The sequence below is a fragment of the Talpa europaea genome (assembly GCF_964194135.1).
Source record: "Talpa europaea genome assembly, chromosome: 1".
Classification (NCBI taxonomy): Eukaryota; Metazoa; Chordata; class Mammalia; order Eulipotyphla; family Talpidae; genus Talpa; species Talpa europaea.
In genome coordinates, this window is record NC_140073.1 from 3368273 (window position 1) to 3390887 (window position 22615).

General features: G+C 39.2%; 1 protein-coding gene across 1 annotated transcript in view; it reads right to left on the reverse strand.

Annotated features, from left to right (window-relative positions):
- TOP6BL (TOP6B like initiator of meiotic double strand breaks) overlaps positions 1-22615 on the reverse strand; it is a gene marked incomplete at both ends in the record, with an annotated part of 53766 nt that overhangs the window by 20804 nt on the left and 10347 nt on the right. The window contains one exon of the mRNA XM_084252148.1: positions 3204-3313. Within this exon, the coding sequence (XP_084108274.1) occupies positions 3204-3313 (110 nt within the window). The remainder of the gene's footprint in view (positions 1-3203; positions 3314-22615) is intronic.

Below are 22615 nucleotides of genomic sequence, written 5' to 3' on the forward strand. Positions count from 1 at the left end.
ATATGAGATGCCAAAGAAACATACAGGAAGGATTGACATTTAATCCAGACTATGAATGTAAGATGACCTAACATCAGCCCAGTGGAGGCAGCTAACACAAAGCAAACTGCTCCTTTTAAGATGTACTATTATTAAGAGACAGGGACACTGGCAAAGAAAGTCTTTTATAGTTAGAAACCCAGTAACCAAGGCCTCACAAGCCTATAAAAACAGTGAATTTACTTCTTGTTAGGAAAAAATAGAGGTTGCCAACCCAGTACAGCAGAAACCACTATCAAATAATCACAGGTTTCAGCCTTCACCTTTAAATACAAGTCTAATTATATGATAGATTATGGGAGCTGCTTTATATTTTCAAATATGAAGGCATGCAGTCATGGGCCCTGTATGACAGACAGTATCTGTCTATCTGTCTCTTCCCCCTCCCCCTCTGTCCATCTTTCTTTTTTTTTATTTTTGAAGATTTATTTATTTATGCATACAAGAGCTGGGGTACAGGCCAGAGATGCGGAGGGTGAGAAGATTCACCAGAGACAGAGTGGGGAGCAGAACAGGCAGACTGACTGAAATACACTGCTGAGGGGAGCAGTGGGCGAGACAGGAGAGGTCTGCCTCACCATGTGGGTTGCTCCCTGGCCAGCCGGGGATCGAACTTGTGCTGCAGAGGCTGCAGATAGCTCCATAGGTTGCGTCTTAACCCCTTGTGCCACCAGGGAGGCCCTCTTTCCATCTTTCTTTTAGAAAGATGATTGATAGATGATAGAAATATACAGATGCTTACATGCATATTTTTACCCATTTCACCATTTAATACTATGGCAAAAATATGAAAATGAATCAAGTTACCAAGATCTTATAAAGCCAAATTGTTTTTAGATGGACATGTTATCCAGCCTAATGAACCCCAAGATTCAGGACTGCTCTGAGTATAAACACAAAACCCAGCCTCTCTCCTAAATGAAGCCTTCCTCAGTCTTCCCTGGGATTAGCCCTCCTCACATGCCCACAGCAGTGTTTCACTAGTACAGCTTTTCCATGGATGTCACCATGCCTAGTCATTATCATGAACCTTGCTACTTGGCCCTACTCCCCAACTAAGGCATGTATGATGAAATTCCTCATCATTTTCCCATTTCTATTCTTATTCTCCTCCTTCAAATATATTTTAAATAACTACACAGAATTAGCGACAACTGAGCTTTCAGGAAATTCTTGTTCTTCTGAGATACCACTTTTATGTCTCCTTATCCATCACCAGTACTAACTGGGCATTAAGTTCACAGTTTTTCTCTGCACTCTAAGCCCTGCTGTCATTTTGGCTGACTGCCACATCCAGGTAGATAACCAGTCTAAACAACAACTTAGTCTCACAATTTCTTGACCTCTACTCATTTTCAGTCATCTATCTCAATGGTCATAGTTTGAAACTGTGCCATTTTAGAAACCTTGCACTGAAACAGTCCATTCTCATGAGAAAAGGTATACCCCAAGATGTCAGCTGTGGTTACCTAGATAAGTCAAATTATGTGTGCTCTAAATGCTCACTTCCCTTTTCCTGAAACATTGCTTTTGCAATAAGGGGGGAAAAAAAGACAAGACATTTCATCACTCTGATGACAACTTCCTATTCTTTAAAGTCTCGGAATTCTTGATATGTACAAAAATCTGTTTTTCAATCTCATCAAACCTCTAGACTGATTCCTTCTCATTAAGCTCTGCACCCTTCCTCTGCGCTCCCACAGCATTCAGCGTCCCCCTCTACAGGACACAGGACACTCTCTCGTGATTATCTGTCTATGGGGCATCTTTCCTTTAGATTCCAAGTTTTTTGCAATTAAGTAACATGTCTGGGTGGTACCTTCAATATCTGACTTCAACAACACAGGTTTCTGAAAGAATAAACATTGAAACAACTCTGATCAATGTGAGCACAACTTTGATTTAAACTCCAATTCTGCCACAGAACTTTCATATGACCTTGGGGAAATCATCCAGATTATTTGCATATCAGTTTTCTTATCCATAAAATGGAGTGATGATCCTTGTCCTACCCACTTCACAGAGTTGTCAGGAGGCTTAAAATATATATGTGTGTGTGTGTGTGTGTGTGTGTGTGTGTGTGTGTGTATATATATATATAAATATTAGGTATAAGAATGAACCGGTTTGTTCAGACTGGCTAAAACACAAGATCTCATTTTCTAGAATTGCTTTCCTTGGTTCGCTGGAATCAGGGCTTTTTTTTTTTTTTTTTTGCTACTTGACATTAATAGTTTCAGAGCTGACTAACCATTAATTGCTCCAGATTGTTCTCCCTTCATTCCCCTAGAGAAGATAAGGCACAAACAGGGATACTGTTGTCCCGATACCACACCCATTCCTTAAAGAAGGAGCATATAACTCTTTGGACATGGAGAAAGGCCTCACAAGTGCTTCTCAGGAGAATGCTTCAAACACTTTAATTTTTTATGTCTCTACCAACTTAAAAGAAGGAAAGCGGGGAATCAGACAATTGTTTTCCTTTTCAAGAGATCCAAATTCAAATAATGGCTTTTTCAGGGGCGCTCAAATTTATCTGCACATTAGCAATCAGCTGAGAATTTTAATGTATTCCAAAGCCCAGGATACACGTATTATGAACTGAATTGTGTCCCCAAAATTCATATGTTCAAGTCCAAGCCCCTAACGTGACTATACTTGGAAACAGGGCCTAACGGACATAGATAAGGATAAATGAGGTGATAAGGTGGAGCCCTACTCTGATAGGTTTGGTTCTTATAAGAACAGGAATGGGAAATCAGAGCTCTCTGAACAGAGGCATGGAGGAAAGGTCACTAGAGGAAAGAGCGACAAGGCACCATGATCCTCGACTTCTACCCTCCAGAAGTATGAAAAAATTAATTTCTGTTGGCTAAGATACCCAATCTGTGGTGTTTTTAACAGCAGCTCAAACAGACCTAACCAACACCCTATACCAATGAAATCAACAGTTCTTGGAGTGGGATATAAACATCAGTACTTCTGTAGCTGCCAGGTGACTTAAAATCTGCACAGGCAAATTTGGAAATCAATGCCTTATTTCACCTTAGAACTGTGATGGACTGAGGCTTTTCTTTCTTGTTAACCAGATATGTAGAAAAATAAGAATCAAAACATCCGTAATTTATAGAACCACCAAAAAAAAAAAAAAAAAAAAAACCTGCCTCACAAATCATCTGGACGTTTGATACCCTCGATGTGTCCTGAAAATAGCTGGCTTCTTCTGAAGTCCAATTCAGCTTTGCAGAGAATCCATGCAGCATAGACTGAATTTCTGTGTAAGAAATGGTGACAAAGCAGAACAAGCAGTTTGGATAAGCATCAGTGTATCTGGAATTGTTTATTAAACTAATAAGCCAAGAAGGCTTTTCCATGATGAAAAGATTACCTGCAAAATTTAAAGTATGACTGGAAATGGCTATGCATCAGCAAACTGCTTGAACATTTATAATTATTTTATGGGCTAAGACATTTAATCTCATGTTTTCAGTTTCTCACATTGGCTAAATCAATTTGTATTTTCAGTTAATTTCTACAGTGTTATATTCAATGCCAGAAATCTTAAAAGTTGGTAGCTTTAGCTAATATTCTTGCATTTTTAAAAATAAATCAGTCCATTATTTAATAAACACAAATCCAGCAAGTGAACTAATTTAGAACTGAAAGCTGAAAAATTCAAGAATGACCCTCTCAGGCATTTGCCCAATATAGTATGTTCTTTAATGAGGTAGTCTTTAACAATAACAAAAAAAAGCAGACTCTTGCCAATTTAATTTGTAAATTAGCAACTTGGGGTATTTATATGTGTTGACTCAGAACTATCTTTTCACCAAGCATGAGTGAGCTCTGGATCATCAACAACAGAGAGCAGCTCTGAGCATGCACCACTCTTCTCCTTTATGCACCTGGCATTCACAGTGGAGGGGAGAATCACAGCCCCCATTTTGTAAAGTGCCATCCCTTCTTCCCCAGCTATGTTAATATTATGATGAAGAACTGAATGTGAATAAAGATATCTTCATTCTACCTTGTAAATGAGGTTGATTATGATATTATAGCACTCAATTTGAAAGACCTAATAACAATAAAACATACTTTAAGATGCAGGAGACAGCACAACTTTTTCCTGAGGCATTAATACTATCTAATAGAGCTTTAGCCATCTCAAAAAATATGGACATCACCAAGATCAAGTTGTAGCTATTAATCTTTTTTTTATATAATATTTTATTTCCCTCTTTTATTTTATTTATTTACTTATTTATTTGTTTGTTTTATTTATACAAGCACTGGGTACAGTCAGAAGCGCGGGAGGGTGAGAGAATTCACCAGAGCCAGAGCGGGGAGCAGAGCAGGCAGAAGGACCGAAGTACACTGCTGAGGGGAGCAGCGGGCGGCAGGAGAGGTCTGCGCACCATGTGGGACCCTCCTCCAGTGGCCGGGGAGCAGCCGGGGATTGAACCAGCGCTGCAGAGGCTGTGGGCAGCTTCGCAACCCAGCGCTCAACTGCTGCGCCACTGGGAGGCCCTGTAGCTATTAATCTTAATGGGCAGTATTTTTCTTGCATTAGTTTTTCAAATATACTTCAGTCACAAAGCTCAGGGTAAGATGGCAGCAAGGTTATGCAGGTGATGCTACACTGAAGTTTAATGTACTTGGCACTGAACCAGGATGCCCTTGCGTCAATCTTCCGTTTTACCACTTACTGATTTTCTCACCTAAGGCAACCTGCTTTTCTCTGTGATTCAATTATTTTTTCTGTGAAATAAGAAAATACTGTTTCTGAATACTACCTCAAGAAGTATTACTAGAGTACAAAATGGAGAAAACAGGTATACACGTGACAAAACAGCTTGTAAATAACTTTGAATTCTTCAGAAATCTTAATAATTTAAATTGGATAGCTATTTTGGGGGAAGTCAGTTTCAATTCACTCCAAACACACAGACTCAGATGGACTGACGACTACCCTTAAATGTGTACAGATGGAACAACAGAACTAAATGTATTCTATTTCAAGATAAATTGAGCATATGTTAAAATCTCATCTTCCCATTTAAATTCATAAAGTAACAAAACAAATATATTAAAATCTTAACATGAAGTAATAGCAAGTCATGGTGAAAAAAAATTACAGAGAAATCTTTATAAACCATAAATGGAGAGAGATTCTTTTCTCACCTTCATAAAGGAAAAAGAAAAAAGATCCACAATGGTATTAAGGGCCAAAGATGCACCATTGAGGGGTAGGGGGGGAGAAGACAGGACTGGTAACAAAATGTGGGGCTAATATTAAAACACCCCACAGGCTTAAGAGCAAGAACCCTACAGGCCACAGACAGGAGGTCTAAGAAAGGGACCAAAACATGAACAAAGGCCAGAGATCACTTGGTTGGTTACAGCCAAGTGATGCTAGTAGCAGCAGCAGCAAAGAGGCGGGATGAGGACTAGAGGGCCATCATGTCTCTAAGTGGGGATAAGACTTAAAACTTTATAATCAAAGATGCAAGACCCTTGTGTCTTACTACCCAAGCAAAGTTTGATCAAAGATATACACCCTTTAGATAAGGACTCAGCACCCCAGGGAGCTCCTTCTGCAAGGCTGTTGGATGCAACCTATGTTCAGGATAAACAGACCCAACAAAGTAGAAATCACCAAACAACAAAGAAATATGAGACACACATCAACCAACAAAATCTACACTTAAGGAAAAAGTTAATTGAATGGTCTGAGATTTTAAAATAAAGTACTTTATATTTTATACCCTCAAAGATAAAAGAAGTCATGAAACAATTCACTGCTACCAGTTAAACAGAAAGTAATGGCAAAAAAAAAAAAAAACCCTTAGAAATCCTGAAAATTAATTTCTTCACTAGTTTTACTATCAAATAATATATAATATATTCTTTTGTGTTCAGTTTTTTTTTTAAGATTTATTTTTTATTATTATTATTTTTTTATTTATTTATACAAGCATTGGGTACAGTCAGAAGCGTGGGAGGGTGAGAGAATTCACCAGAGCCAGAGCCAGAGCGGGGAGCAGAACAGGTAGAAGGACCGAAGCACACTGCTGAGGGGAGCAGCGGGCGGCAGGAGAGGTCTGCCCGCCATGCGGGACCCTCCTCCAGTGGCCGGGGAGCAGCCGGGGATCGAACCGGCGCTGCAGAGGCTGCGGGCAGCTTCGCAACCCAGCGCTCAACCGCTGCGCCACCGGGGAGGCCCTGTGTTCAGTTTTTTTAACTTAGCATAATGTCTATAACATTAATTCATGTTATTGTATCTATCAGTAAGTCATTCCTTTTTATTATTAAATGACATTCCATTGTATGAATATATCCAATTTATTTGTCCACTCTTCTGTTAGACATTTAGATTTTCCCATTTTTGGCTATTTTGAAAAAAGCTGCTATGAACATTCTTTTTAAAATCTTGTTTGAGACATATGTTGTGGGGCAATACCTAGAAATAGAGTTGTTGGGCATGGCGTAGGTGCTGCTTCACAGTAAGAAATTTTGAAACGGTTTCCAAAGTGGTTGCACCACTTTATACTCCAACAGTATTATATCAGAGTTCTGGTTGTTCCACATCCCTGCTAACATTTGGTGTTGTCTTTTTAATTTTAGCCATTCTGGTAGGTTGTGAATTTAATTTGCATGCCCTGATGCTGATGATGTTACCTACTTTTTATGTGCTTTACAGACATTAAGATAGCTTCTTTTTGTCAAGCTAGAACACACAGAGAGTTCTCATATACCCTGACCTCCATACATGCACAGCCTGCCCCACTACATCCACAGTGGTGCATTTGTTACAATCAATGAACCAAATGAATCAACAGACACATCATTACCACCCACAGTCCCTAGTTTACCTTCTGATTCACTCTTGGTATTAAACATTCTGTGGGTTTTGATAAATGTATAATGACAGGTGCCCCCGCTGTAGTAACTGTACAGAATAGCATCACTGTTTTGCAAATCCTCTGTTCAACTCTCACTCTTCCCTAGTACCTGGCAACCACTAATCATTTTATTATCTCTATAGTTTTGCTTTTTCCATGATGTCATACACTTGGAATTATGCAGTATGTAGCTTTTCAGATGGACTGATAATTGACATAAATTATTTTGAGTGAAATATTTTAAGCCAAAAAAATCCTTTTTTAAAAAGGGGGGGAATATTGTTGGCATATTTGTGGTTCCTTTAAGTGCCCCTGTCTATTCCCAAAGGGTTCTTTATTTTTTGTTTTCTCATTTGAGTTTTAGCACCCACTTAAATTATGATGCTTCCAACCTTGTATGGTTTGCCAGCTTGTCCAGAAATAAGACCACTGCTGAACTAGATACAAATGAGTATTTCAGTACCAATAAAAAAATTAAAACACAGATAGTAAACACTTACAAAAAGATACAAACACAAATTAAAAACTATATATCATTTCATTAACTAGTAGTTGGCTAAAATAATTTAATTGAAATTCTCAATGCTAGGAAAATACAGTGAAATTAGGATCTTCCATTACATGTCATATACATTCTATTACATGACATGCTACTATTACATAACACAACTTTTTTAAATGCAATTTCAAGAGCCATAAAAATATACATAGACTTTGATCAAATTAATTCCACTTCAGGAAATTAGCCCTAAATTTTTAATTAAGTAAAAAGCTATATGCATTAAGATATCCACCCCCAATGACATTAATTAGCACTTATTGAGAACTATATACTCAGAATAATTACTGTGATACATGTATTAGGTATATTACTTCATTTTGGTATATTATTTCATTAGGTATATTACTTCATTTCCTCCAAACAGCTTTATGAGGCAGGAACTTTTAAAAGATCAAATAACTTCCAAAAAATAAATAGTATGAGTGCCTAACCATTATAATATGCTGCTATTCATAATAATGGAGGAAAAAAGAAAATACAAACCTACATTTCGCCTAAAAATAGAAATGGTTAACAAACTGATGATACAGCTTATGGACAATCTATCCATTAAATTAGATTAGAAGACTCTGTCATAACATGAAAAATGCTTATTGTTAAGTGCAAAAATATAGTAGGACAAAGTCATGTATATATTGTGGTTACAACTATATTAAAAGTACATCGGGAGAATCTGAAAACAACACAGTAAAATGCCAACATTTATTGTGCAGGAAGTTTTTCCCCTTTTTTTTTCCCTTCCTTTTTCCTTTCCACTTTTCTTACATGGGCTATATATTACATCCATAAGAAAAAGTTTCATTTAAAAATAATTTCTCTAATGGTGGTAAAAGTTGAGATCTGACTGCTTGCTTTTTTTTCCTCTAAGATATTCAGCAAACCGGTAATTATTTGGTCTTGCTTGGCCTGACTCCTGTGCTTTAATATAGTCTTATAGTAATGCCTACAAGTAATGCACCAGTAAGTAAAGCAGTAATACCAAATGTGTTTTAAAGAATAAAGCTCATTAAGCCAAAAGATGAAAAGTTCTTGGGTTGACTTTGTGGCATAATGTCATTAGTTAAATTGACTAATTATATCCACATTATGAAACAACCCCAGACATGCTTGAGAGAAGGAAATAGAAAGCAAGACATTTCAGTGAAGGATTGCAATGTTGTGTCAAATCTTCATTCACTTGGGCAAAAAGCAGAGACTGGCCGCCATGGCTGCAATTTGAAGGACTCATCCAGTCAAGCAAGTCAGTCAGCATAGGTGTGGTCAGTCAAGTCTAACAAATGAATATGTACCTGAGCCTCACACTCCCACTGCTTGCCTAACAAAAAAGAATACACGCTGAAGAAGGAGAAAAACTTGATCATTTTTCCTAACCTACACCTGCCTTTTCACACAGCCCCAACAAGTGGAACAAATGTGACACAGGTTACAGATTTTTCCACTTGTAATTTGAGAGCAGAGAAGCTGTCAAAGAGGTGTATTAATATCTGGTCATTCATTGAGCAAAAATGAAGAACTGGCAATCTGAAAAACTAACATAACAGGCAAACCATGAGCAAAACAGTGCCCATAGAGTAGACCCAAATACTGTGGGATAACAGTTAAGACATAGGGTCTGGAACCAGTCTGCTAGGTCCATATATCTCACTGAATTATTTACTAGATTTATGACTTTGAACAAGATACTTAACGTTACTGTTTAAAATGAAATGTTTGCTATCAATGTTATCACCTCCATCAAGACAAAGGCACAAAAATACCATTAAGAAACGCCAAAGAGATGAGAACAAATGTTTTTGAATCTTAAAAGGACACGATAAATAATTTCTACCAATTAATTGGAAAACTAAGATGAAATGCCTAACACATAACAGAGAACAGGTTTTCAAAAAACATGTATTAGATGTATGAATGAAAGGGAGTAAGGGACAAGTGTGTGTGTGTGTGTGTGTGTGTGTGTGTTTTAAGAAATCTATTTCTCCAAAATTGAATAGAAAACTTAAAATAAACATCATTAAAGTTATCAAAAATATTTCCTTCTTTGGGCCTCCCTGGTGGCGCAGCGGTTGAGCGCTGGGTTGCGAAGCTGCCCGCGGCCTCTGCCGCGCCAGTTCGATCCTCGGCTGCTCCCCAACCACCAGAGGAGGGTCCCACATGGCGCGCAGACCTCTCCTGCCGCCCGCTGCTCCCCTCAGCAGTGTACTTCGGTCCTTCTGCCTGCTCTGCTCCCCGCCCTGGCTCTGGTGAATTCTCTCACCCTCCCGCGCTTCTGACTGTACCCAGTGCTTGTATACATAAATAAATAAATCTTAAAAAAAAAAAATTTCCTTCTTTATTTACCCCACCCCCAAATACCAGATTCAGGGCCTCCCAGGTGGCGCCTCTAAAATCTGTACCATGGGCCTCCCTGGTGGTGCAGCGGTTGAGCGCTGGGTTGCGAAGCTGCCCACAGCCTCTGCAACGCTGGTTTGATCCCTGGCTGCTCCCCAGCTTCGGAGGGGAGGGTCCCACATGGCATGCAGACCTCTCCTGCCGCCCGCTGCTCCCCTCAGGAGTGTACCTCGGTCCTTCTGCCTGCTCTGCTCCCCGCTCTGGCTCTAGTGGGTTCTCTCACCCTCCTGTGCTTCTGACTCTACCCAGTGCTTGTATAAATAAATAAACAAATCTTTAAAACAAACAAACAAATACCAGATTCAAATATTTTTTACCAAATCTTCAAAGAACAGATACAAAAAGTTCCAGAACACAGGAGAGATAGAGAAGAAAGGATAATAGTTCCCCAGTGAAACTACCAAAATTACCCACCCCCTCAGGGGTAAATGCCCAGCCAAACAGGGATGGCCCAAAGTGGGGCTACTAAGACCTGAAAATTTGCCAAGTCTAAGGTACATTCTGACAGGGAACCACAGGAAGGGGGCAGAGGGATCAGGCAAGTCTGGGTCCAAAGGAGTAGAATCAGAGATCAAGTCAAGTTCAAGGCTGCCAATGTCAACCTCCCCATCCACATCTCTTCCAAGTATCTAGAGGAGAAATTTTTTTAAATCATGCCATAATCCCCAAAGATGCAGAAAAGGTCATTTAGAAAGTATGATATTCATTCATAACAAATACTACTGGCAAATTAGAAGTAAAATTCCTTAACGGGGGCAAGCACCAAAACACTGCAGTAAATATTGTATTTTAAGTAATTCCTTTAAAGGAAGGCAAGAAATAAATACTTAATATTATCCCTGCTCTTTTAACCAATATTAGTATCGTTCTAGCAGATGCAGTATGACAAGGAAAATAGTCTTATATGAGTTAAAAGGCAAAACTGTCATAATTCAGAGATGCTTTGCCACAAGAGCAGATCCAAGAGATACAAACTACCATAATTTAAAAGTTCAGGGCCTCCCCGGTGGCGCAGCGGTTGAGCGCTGGGTTGCGAAGCTGCCCGCGGCCTCTGCAGCGCCGGTTCAATCCCCGGCTGCTCCCGGCCACCGGAGGAGGGTCCCACATGGCGCGCAGACCTCTCCTGCCGCCAGCTGCTCCCCTCAGCAGTGTCCTTCGGTCCTTCTGCCTGCTCTGCTCCCCGCTCTGGCTCTGGTGAATTCTCTCACCCTCCCGCGCTTCTGACTGTACCCAGTGCATGTATAAACAAAACAAACAAACAAACAAACAAATAAATTTTAAAAAAAAATGCCTCAAAAAAAAAAGTAAAAAAAAAAGTTCAACTAAGTAATAATGAAAATGGTGAATACCACTCACAAGAGCAACAAAAACTATCAGACACACATAAATAAATATAACAAAAGACATGTAAGATTATGACAAAAACAATCACAAAGTGTTAACATAAAGCAGCTCTAAACATCAGCAAGATGGTAGAAAAGGAAGTCCTTGATCCCACATGGAAACACCAATTTAACAATACCAAATTTCCTTTCCTCTGGAAACCAATGAAGAGGTTGCAGCACTCCAGGCAAGGGCAAAAAAGAGCCACTTTAGAGCGGGATCTAGGCTAATGGAGCACCTTCCATACAGGGAATACCCGTTTTCAACTTGGTCTCTATGTAGTAAAGCTTGATGCAAATACATCACAATGTTAATATCTGATCATTTATGTAATGAGAATAGTTACTATGTTTGCTCTTTTACATATTTAAGGAAATGATTCATATTTTTAAAAATCTCAGATTTTTTTTTAAACTTTTGGGTATGAACTCCTTTTCATTTTATTTATTTTTATTTTTTATTTATTTATACAAGCACTGGGTACAGTCAGAAGCGCGGGAGGGTGAGAGAATTCACCAGAGCCAGAGCGGGGAGCAGAGCAGGCAGAAGAACCGAAGTACACTGCTGAGGGGAGCAGCGGGCGGCAGGAGAGGTCTGCGCGCCATGTGGGACCCTCCTTCAGAGGCCGGGGAGCAGCCAGCCGGGGATGGAACCGGCACTACAGAGGCTGCGGGCAGCTTCACAACCCAGCGCCCAACCGCTGCGCCACAGGGGTGGCCCAAAATCTCAGATGTTTTTAAACCCCTACACTGGGCACCCAGTGCATGGTCAACACTGAGATAAGCACTGGGGACAATGGATAATTAAAACAAAAACCTTATCTCAAGAAATTCATGGTTTTAGTGAGGAAGACAGATTGTTAACAGATCAAGTAGTGGCTATAATTTTGAACTTTGGAGGCTGGCAACTTTGAAGAAAGTAGATTTGAGGGGCCAGAATAGAAATAAGACTATTACAGGTATGAATAACGAGATTCTGAATCAAGACCATTTTGGGGATGGACAAAATGGGGGCAGATTCAAAAAATATCTAGGAAGTAAAATTAGTAAAATTTGAGACTGATTGAATATTTAATGCAAGAAAAAGTAAAGAAAAATTCCGATCACTAAGCTGGGTAACCACTTGTTTGGTGAAATCAGCAGCAAACCTGGAGTCAGGATTCAGGACATGAGGTGGTAAAAGCATAAGCATCTTCTGTGTTCCAGGCACTATGGGATTATTTCTCGCATTATTTAAAACATATTTTTTCATTGTAATCACCTTAACAGTCTAAGTATTATTCCCACTTTATATATGAGAAAACTGAGGCACAGGAGGTTATGTAAGTTGCTGATAATCATAACAAAGCTGGTAAGTGGCTAACTAGAATGACTAAATCTTACAGTCCTATGCTCTGCCTCTAAATTTGTCTCTTAAGCTATACATTCGTTCAATAAATTTTTGTTTAATTCTTTTTTTAAATTTATTTATGCATACAAGAACTGGAGTGCAGGCCAGAGGTGTGGGAGGTGAGAGGATTCACCAGAGACAGAGTGGAGAACAGAACAGGCAGATCTACTGAAATACACTGCTGAGGGGAGCAGCAGGGAGACAAGAGAGGTATGCTGCACCATATGGGTAGCTCCCTGGCTAGGGATCAAATTCATACTACAGAGGCTGCGGACAGCTTCGTAGGTTGAGTCTTAACCCCTTGCGCCACTAGGGAGGCCCTTTTGACTACCTATTATGTACAAAATATGATGAACGGTACAAAAATTCTGAACAGGACACTAAATTAAGCTACTTAGAAAATGCTCACTATCTAGAAACTTTTATGTTACAAAGCTATGTAAATATAGCTTGATTCTAATTTTAAGAAAGGAAACTATGTTAGATATGGTCTGATGTATTAATTTGGCCAATATATTTTTTAAAGATTTATTTTTATTTATTTATGCATACAAGAACTGGAGTACAGGCCAGAGATGCAGGTGGTGAGAGGATTCACCACAGACAGAGTGGGGAGAAGAACAGGTGAATCTATTGAAATACACTGCTGAGGGAAGCAGTGGGCCAGACAGGAGATGTCTGCTGTGCCATGTGGGTCAGCTCCCTGGCCTGATCGAACTCAGGCCACAGTTGTGATAACTTGATAGCACTGAGACTTAACCCCTGCACCACCAGGAAGGCCCTGTGGCCTATAATTATTACTATAAAAAGCCTAGAAGGAAAAAAACATCGAAATGTTAGAAATAATTATCTCTGAAAGGTAGGCGATGAGTGAGTTGTTTTTAATGTTTTATTGCCTTCCCCAAATGTTGTACAACATGCATTCATTTTGTAATTATGAAAGACTTAAAATGCAAAAATATAATAGTAGTTAGTATTGACCTTTCAGGAGGGGTTTCAACAGAATGGTGAAAGTAAAGGGTCACTTATAAGGGTCTAAGGAATTGAGTGACCCAGAACCGGTAAGAGCAGTAAATAGAAATTGCTTCCTTAAGAAACTTAAATAGGAAAGGAGAGAAACAGCAGGACTGAGGGTTGTTTTTGTTCCTTGTCTTGGAAGAATGGAAAAGACTGGATAATGTTGGGTGGTAATAATAGGGTGAAGAAGACAGTACCAGAGAGATAACTACTTAAAAAGTAAAAACTGAGATGACAGAGCTTTAACAGGAAGGGACTAAGGCCCAGAAAAACAGTGTACTTATCATTTTTAAAGGATGCGAAATAATTACGGAACTACCTAAAGATATCATTCATGTTCATTTACAAAGGATATACTTTTTCAAATTGCTTTCACATTATAAAATTAATTTAAAACTAGGGCCTCCCCGGTGGCGCAGCGGTTGAGTGCTGGGTTGCGAAGCTGCCCGCGGCCTCTGTGGCGCCGGTTCAATCCCCGGCTGCTCCCCGGCCACCGGAGGAGGGTCCCACATGGCGCGCAGACCTCTCCTGCCGCCCGCTGCTCCCCTCAGCAGTGTCCTTCGGTCCTTCTGCCTGCTCTGCTCCCCGCTCTGGCTCTGGTGAATTCTCTCACCCTCCCGTGCTTCTGACTGTACCCAGTGCATGTATAAACAAAACAAACAAACAAACCAGCAAACAAATAAAGCATGCCTCTATTAAAAAAAAATAAAATAAATATAAAACTATCTGCAAAAGAGGCTAATGTTTTTCATTTTATGTATCAGAAAACTAAGGGTCAGCAATACAAAGCAGAAATTTAACATTTAAACTTGAAAAATTTTATACAATTTAAAAAATTTATTTATTTATATATGTCACATCATTGTTCATTTTTAAACAATATTTCCCTTTTTCCCCCACCTCAGGTGTAGTCACCAGAGAATTTCCTCCACCAATTCATCCCCGCACCATCACCTCAGTCCCCCGTGCTCCACCCTCCCTCCCTGGGGTCCCTCTCCCTCCTCCTTCCCTGAAGGATGTATCTGGTTTATAAATGTCTTTTTGTAACTTTTATACAATGTTCCCCTACATTTCACATCCCGGGAAACTAAAGTACAAAAAGATGAAGGTAACCAAAATCCCACTAAATTGCTAACATCAGACTCAGGAATACAACCCAGATTCCTCAGTGTTTATTCCACAACTTAATGCTGTCCATACACCTTTAGTATAGACATTTAGAGAAGTTTCAGACCTTTTTGTAAGAAAATTTTTTATAAACACCCGTGATTACTCAATCAAAAGTACTTCATCATAATGTCATTTCATAATAAAAGTCAAATGAATACAAATTAGGTTTCACATAAACTTCTTAAAACATATACCACAGACGATGAAGTAGTTATCATGAGACCAATTTGTCTAAGGCTATGGAGCAAATAAAAGTCAGATCTTTTCATTACAATTTCAAATTTCAAAATTAAGTTATAAAAAGATTTGAAGAAATACCACATAGACCACCTCAACCTTCTAGGGAAATAGAAAGCAAAGACATTTGTTTAGATGGGTTCAGGTAGTTTGGAACATTACAGAAATTATAAAAAAAAAAAAGATATTTAAAAGATAAAAGAATTTCTGAACCCTAATAAAATTAGAAATTCTGCTTAAATTTGCAGTGTACCCAATGTTCAGTTTTATAATTTGCATGAATAATATTTGGCATCTTAGAAATAAGAATAGAAAAGGCAAGCAAGGGGGATTACCCAAACTTAGACACTAGTAAGAAAGGAAAGATAAGTCAAGCCAGCAGGGTATTTTACTGTTAAGTGTTCAACCATGAGAAGGGAGGCCATGGGGTATCAGTTTAGAGAAGAGGCAAGGAAGAGGAAGAGGAGAGGTCAAGGAAGTTCAATTTCATACAGTCACTTTTTAGAAATCTGAGATAGGGCCTCCCTGGTGGCGCAGGGGGTTAAGCGCAGTGCTGTGAAGCTGTCTGCAGCCTCTGCCCTGCCAGTTTGATCCCCACTGGCCAGGGAGCAACCCACATGGTGCAGCAGACCTCTGTCTCCCCTCTGCTCCCCTCAGCAGAGGATTTCAGTCTTCCTGTTCTGCTCCCCACTCTGTCTCTGGTGAATCGTCTCACCCCCCACCTCTGGCCCATACCCCGGTTCTTGTATAAATAAATCTTAAAAAAAAAAAAAAAACAGATAATTCACATACCTTAAAATTCATTGTTTTAAGTGTACATTTCAGTGACTTTTAGTATATTCACAAGATTATGCAACCATCACCACTATCTAATTCCAGAACATTTTTATCACCTCAAAAAGAAAACTCATGCGCATAAATAGTAACTCCCCACTCCTTCCTCCTCCCACTACTCTACTTTGGATGTGCGTGTATGGATTCGCCTGGTTTGGACATTTCATATAAAACAAACCATATGATATATAGCCATCCCTGGTTTCTTTCACTTAGCAGGTTCTAAGGGTTCGTTCATGTAACATTTATCAGGACTTCATTCCTTTTCTAATAATCTGTTGTATCAACAGAGCGCATCCTGTCCATCAGCTGATGGACACTTGTGTTTTATTTCCCACTTTTTAGTTATTATGAATAATGCTGCTCTAAATACTCACATACAACTTTTGTCTGGACATGGCTAAGTGATAAAACTATAGTTTCGAGTAACTTCCAAACTGGTTCCAAAGTGGTTATACCATTTTATAGTGTACCAACCGGCAATGTAAGAGTTCCAGTTTTATTATATTCTTGCTATGTTGTTGTGCTTTTTTTTTGTTAGAGCAATACAAATGGGTATGAAGAGTATCTCACTCTGGATTTGATTTGTAATTCCCTAATGACTAGTGATGTTTAGTATCTTTTCATGGGCTGACTGGTCATTTGTATAATTTCTTTAGATAAATGTTATCCTAGTCTGCTCTTAGGTTTCTATAACAAAGCACCATAGACTGGGAAACTTACACAATAGAATTTTATTTCTCATAGTTCTGGAACCCAGGAAGACCATGATCAAGGTCCCAGCAGTTCAGTTCTTGAGAGCTCTCCTCCTGGCTTGCAGATGGCTTCCCTCTCCCTGTGTCCTTACATGGTGTTTCCTCAGTGGTTGCACTCAGATAGAGAACAATCTACTCTGCCTCTTCTTAGAAAGCCACTAGTCCCACCATTTCATAGGGTTTCAGCATATGAATGGACGACACAAATATTCAATTCATAACAAATGTCTATTCAGATCCTTCAGCACTGTTTAATTACATCATCTTTTTATTCACTGAGTTGTAAAAGTTCTTTATATTTATTATATATATAGGCTTTCACCAGAGAGATGATTCACAAGTATTTTCTCCATTATGTGAGTTGTCTTTTCACTTTTTTCCCTTTCTTCCCAGCTTGAGATATAATTGGCATATAGCAATATGTAAGTTTAAAGTGTACAACCTACTGATCTGATACTTGTATCCTTCAAAATGAATAACACCCTGGCATTAGCTAGCACCTCCATCACATTATATTAATTACCGTTTTTTCCTTGGCTAGAGAGCATTTAGTAATCTCTTTAGAATTAGGCTGAATATCAGGCCTCCCTGGTGGCACAGCGGGTTGAACGCAGCACTGTGGAGCTGTTTGCAGCCTCTACAGCATGGGTTCGATTCCCAGCCAGCCAGGAAGATACCCACATGGCATGGCAGACCTCTCTTGTCTTGCCTGCTGCTCCCCTCAGCAATGTTTTTGGTCTTCTGCCTGTTCTGCTCCCCACTCTGTCTCTGGTGAATTCTCTCACCCTACCGTGCCTCTGGCCTGTACCCCAGTTTTCTTTTTTTTTAAGATTTATTTATTTATACAAGCACTGGGTACAGTCAGAAGCACGGGAGGGTGACAGAATTCACCAGAGCCAGAGCAGGGAGCAGAACAGGCAGAAAGACCGAAGTACACTGCTGAGGGGAGCAGCTGGCGGCAGGAGAGGTCTGCGCACCATGTGGGACCCTCACCTGGGGGCTGGGGATCGAACCAGCGCTGCAGAGGCTGCGGGCAGCTTCGCAACCCAGTGCTCAACCGCTGCACCACTGGGGAGGCCCTGTACCCCAGTTCTTGTATAAGTAAATAAATCTTTAAAAAAAATTAGGCTGGCTATCTAGTACCTTTTCTGGAATAGACCAAAGAAAGTAAGTCCAATTTAGTGTTTAAGACTTTAGTCAGTCCCAGGGCCAGCAGCTCGTGGAAGGACACTGTCATGCCAGGACACCCAGTTTTTCTCAGTCCAATCATACTTGGATCCACCAGCTGTCCAAGACAACCTGATCTGTTTGTTTGGGGTCTGCTTGTTGATCACATAGATTCCTAGAGCTCCACCCAGTTTAAGTGTTAAAACATCACTCCCAAAGGAGACATCACAGTCTTCAAACGTGTTAAGTCTTGTCAGCAAGGTCTTTGAAAAACTCTGGTAAGAAGTCCAGTGTCATACCTGCCAATCTTCCACAGACGGTCTTATCTAGAGAGCCAGTGTTGCCCAAAGTTCCCACTGTTCTCAAATTTATCATACACTGTTTTTTGATATTCAGAGATTGGCTAAGGTTTAATCCGGCACTGCAGGGCATGCAGGCCATAGGCACTCCCAACATGCAAGCACAGTGGTATATAGACACAAGAGGCTACTACTCAGCTATTAAAAAAAAAAAAAAAAAGATGAATTCCTGCCACTGCCACTTATGATGGAACTGGAAAGGATAATGCTAAGCGAGATAAGCCAGAAGGAGAAAAACAAATACCAGATGGTCTCACTTATATGTGGAAAATAGAGACAAATATAACAAAGGGTCAAAAACAAACCCGTAATAAACTTTTAACCTTTGGCTGCAAAACGGAGGCAATCATAGGGGAAGCATGGTGGGGCAAAAGTGTGGGAGGGGAGGGGCCCAGTTAAGCGCAGTGGAGGATGGCTAGGGCACTAGACGTAGGCAGGGTGTGAAAGTATGTATTTGCAGAGGTTTGAACCTATAACCCCAGAAGCAGATACAAGGCTGCAAACCTACTTTACATCAATAAACATCACCTGAGAGGGAAAAAAAAACCTGGGAGTCCTTCACTGGCATGGGGGCGCTGGCGCAGATCTAGGTGGAACTCTGGGGCCACCATGGGTTTGTCTTTTCAGTTCACTGACAGTGTTCTTTGAAGCACAGGAGTTTTTAATATTTATAAAGTAAAATTTTATCTATTTGTCATTTGGTTTCCTGTGCTTTAAATGTCATATCTATGAAAACATTGCCTAATTCAAGCTCACAAAGATTTTCACCTATGTTTTCTTAAGGATTTTGTATTTTTTACCTAGAAAGATCTAGGTCTTTGACCTATTTTAAGCTAACTTTTATATGTGGTGTTACAGAATCACCTTTTAAAGTGTGCTGAATGGCTAACCATAAAGTCTACTCAGTAAACAGTTATTCAAACTGTCCCCTCGCCAATACCAGCCAAGCTCACGGCTACAGGCAGCTCACATTCCCTCCCAAGGAGATGAGGGATATGGTGACCTAGAGTCAGAGCACCCATCCAATTACTCAACAAGGGATAATAACAGTTTAAGGATTTGAAGCCAAAGCAGACACAAAGCAGGCTGTTTTCCATGGACTCCTGACTAAAAGTCATTCTGCTAGAGTAGGGGCCATCTCCCAGGACCGCTGATAAAGTCTATCCTTTTCTTCCTCCCTTACCTCTCCAATTTCAAAAGGAAGAGAAACATGTCACAGTTCATATCCTTTCCATTTCTTTCCTTTGCATATCAAGTCTTGAAAATTTTCTCAGAAATGAAGTATGATTAGAAAAATTTAACAGGGAAAAGTAAAATATTAATGAACTGAAGAGACAGAAATTTATTTTAACTTCTCTTGATCTTCAATTAATCTCTTTATAAAATTTTGACATGATATGCAAATTCAGCAGCAAAAGACTTGTTTAGAACACATCAAGAGCTTGAGGATTAAGTGTGATCTTACAGGATAATCAATGACCTATGTCTACAAACTCTTCCCTTCTAAATTTAACATATGAGGATGAGGTTAAGCCTTGGGATGCTCATCTGTGAAACAGAAATGGTGCTAATACTTACATCTGACCACTTTCTTGAGAGGGAATGAGATCATGTCTACAAAATGAGTTCCTGGCCGGGGGGTGGGGGGGATGGGGGAGTGGGGGGTTGGTTAGTGTTAGATAAGTACTGAGCTTTAGAACTGTTGATCTTATGATACGTGAAACTATAATAGATTTTCACATGAGGATCTCAGATTTAAAAAAAAAAACACATGAAATTGGACAACAAAGAGCAGTATGAGTTTCTCACTCAGTGTTGAGCAAGCCTGTACCTGTCAATACTTCTAACAAATAAAGCATCAGTCCTCACTTCCTTTCCCAACAAATTAACAGAGGACAAAACTAAATTAAAATTTAAAAAGTCTCCTTGTTGCCAAAGGGGTGAAATACAGGGAAAAGGCAAAAACTGAACTATCATAACCATGGACATCATCCTTTGCAGTACATAAGATTATTCTAATTAAAAGGGCCTAAAATCTAATCTGAGGTTTTTTATTCTGCTAAACAATAAAGATTTAAGTGAGGAATATAAAGTTATGTTTAATTTAACATATACTTAAATAAATAATTCTATACTAAGAATTCTATAACATAGTAATTCTATACCAATTATTAAACCAGTAATTCTATACCAAGAAAGAATTAACAAAAAGTTTTAATTAGATTAGCTAATGGAGGAAATGGGAAAGGAGAAGCCCCAACCCCTCAAAAAGCCAAAATTTTAGGTCCGGGGAATGATGAGAGTGTTAGTATCACTGAAATGGATGCAGACATCACATAGCACAATCAATTTCACTTTAAACATCTTCCATGCTATTTCAAACGGAGTATTCTTTAATCAAAGCTATTTCTCCGGAGTTTAGCAAACCGGTCAGTGATAGAGAGGGAAAATAAGTCTATAAACAATAGGTAAAGTCTTAAAAATAGAACAGCTATCTGAAATAAATATAGAACACTGACACAAAATAATGAATGAAAAAAAGGCAGACCGGGAACTGAACTTTAGGGAATATCCTTTGGGTCACCAAAGCAGCACCTTGAACATACCAACTCCATTAAGGAACTTATCATACTGTGTTTTATTTGCAGTACCAGCTCTTGTGGCAAGGCAGAATCTCAATAAAGATTTACTGAACAAAATTATTAGGGACGAGAGTAAAAAGAAAACATAAACCCCTAGAGAGGTAGGAAAACAGAAATCATCTTGTTCATTGATTATTAATCCAGCATAGAAAAAAAAAACCAAGAAATATGAACCTATTTTGCATAGAAACTGATCTACAGTGTTTGAGAATCAGAGAAAAGCTGCCTTGATAGAAACATGATAGAAAAGATTGAAGAGTAAAGAAAACAAGCTGGCTTTACAATAAAGTACAGTTCCCCCCTAAAGTGAGGCCAGCTCTTATTTCAGGCACAGAGAGAATCAGCTGAGCAATGAAGAGGACAACATGGTTAACCAACTGGATCCGGAGGAATACTATTCACTTAATATAGATTCATAATTCTTAGCATCTGGAACTCTGGATTGTTACTGAAACAGACATCAGAGACTCCCTGATGAAGCTAATTAAACAGTATAAAGATTTGTGAATGGAACAATTTAAATCAGTTTGCTAAAAATGTTACAAGAATGCTAAATAAAAATCGTAATAAAAGCATAATTAATGCCGTATAAGCCCAGAGTTAAGGGATTCAAGGCTTAGGGTGAGACAATTTCCTTTGTGAGCTTCACTGGGTCATTTTTGTTACTAATTAGTAGAATAAATAGCATTATTGAGTGGAGGTTAGTATTACGAGCTCTAATGCCTAGAGGGAAGACAGGCTAAAGCTGGCTACCAAAGGTGATTGGCTATGAGCAAATGACTCAATTTTTATTGTGTACTTAATGTATAGTACCCCTCTGAACAACATGTTAGCCACCTCCACTTTATGGTAAGGGTACAAAAATTAAAAAACTTATAAAATTTCTTTGCACTTTTAAATAAATTAAAACTAAGTCACCACACACAAACTGTCTCAAGTTTGTATCAACAAAATAAATAGGTGGTTATTCCATAAACTAAATTCAATACCTCTCTCTACTATTACCAACGATAATAAAAATATCCCAATAGATTTTAACCTTTTTCAAAGCACTTTCACAAATATTAATCGCAAAACTATCATTATGAATGATCGTACCACCACTCTACAGGCATGTTAAGTACAGGTTCCTGTTGCAGGATATACTCCTACATCCTCCCTAGTGCTAATAATTCCCTTTTATTTACATGGCTTTTCACTTCGTTCAAAGCACTTTCACAACATATTAACTGGAGCAGTGGCATCCAGAATGATCTTTCCATTCATCGCATCATTCCAATGGCATAACGCATAAAAGAAGAGAAATAAAGATGACAATAAACAGATGAGATGACTTTGAGGCAGTGAATTCATGAATCTTAAACTTGGATCCAAATATCCCTGCAGTCTTAGAATAGTAGTAAACTCCCCAGGACAAGTCGATTCTCCTTTTCTTCGAGGCACAGGCTTTGGGTGGCAGCAAAATTAAGTGATCAAGATATATTCTGCATGAGCATAAAGAGAGGGACCAAATCGCTCTTATTCCCTGCTGCCAGCCCTCCAAGACAAGCACAAGGCTCAATGCACAGTGAATGCTCAATAAATAGCTCACCTCTGTAATTATGACCACAGGAAGAACAGTCTACCCAAGCTCTCAAAGACTGTCTGGTAATGAACTAAGAACAAAAATTTCAATTTATTTTTGTTTTCCAATCACTACTTTTAAGTATGTGCACACCAAGCAGAATCTATATAAAAAGAGACTCACAAAAGCTCTACTAAGAATCCATGA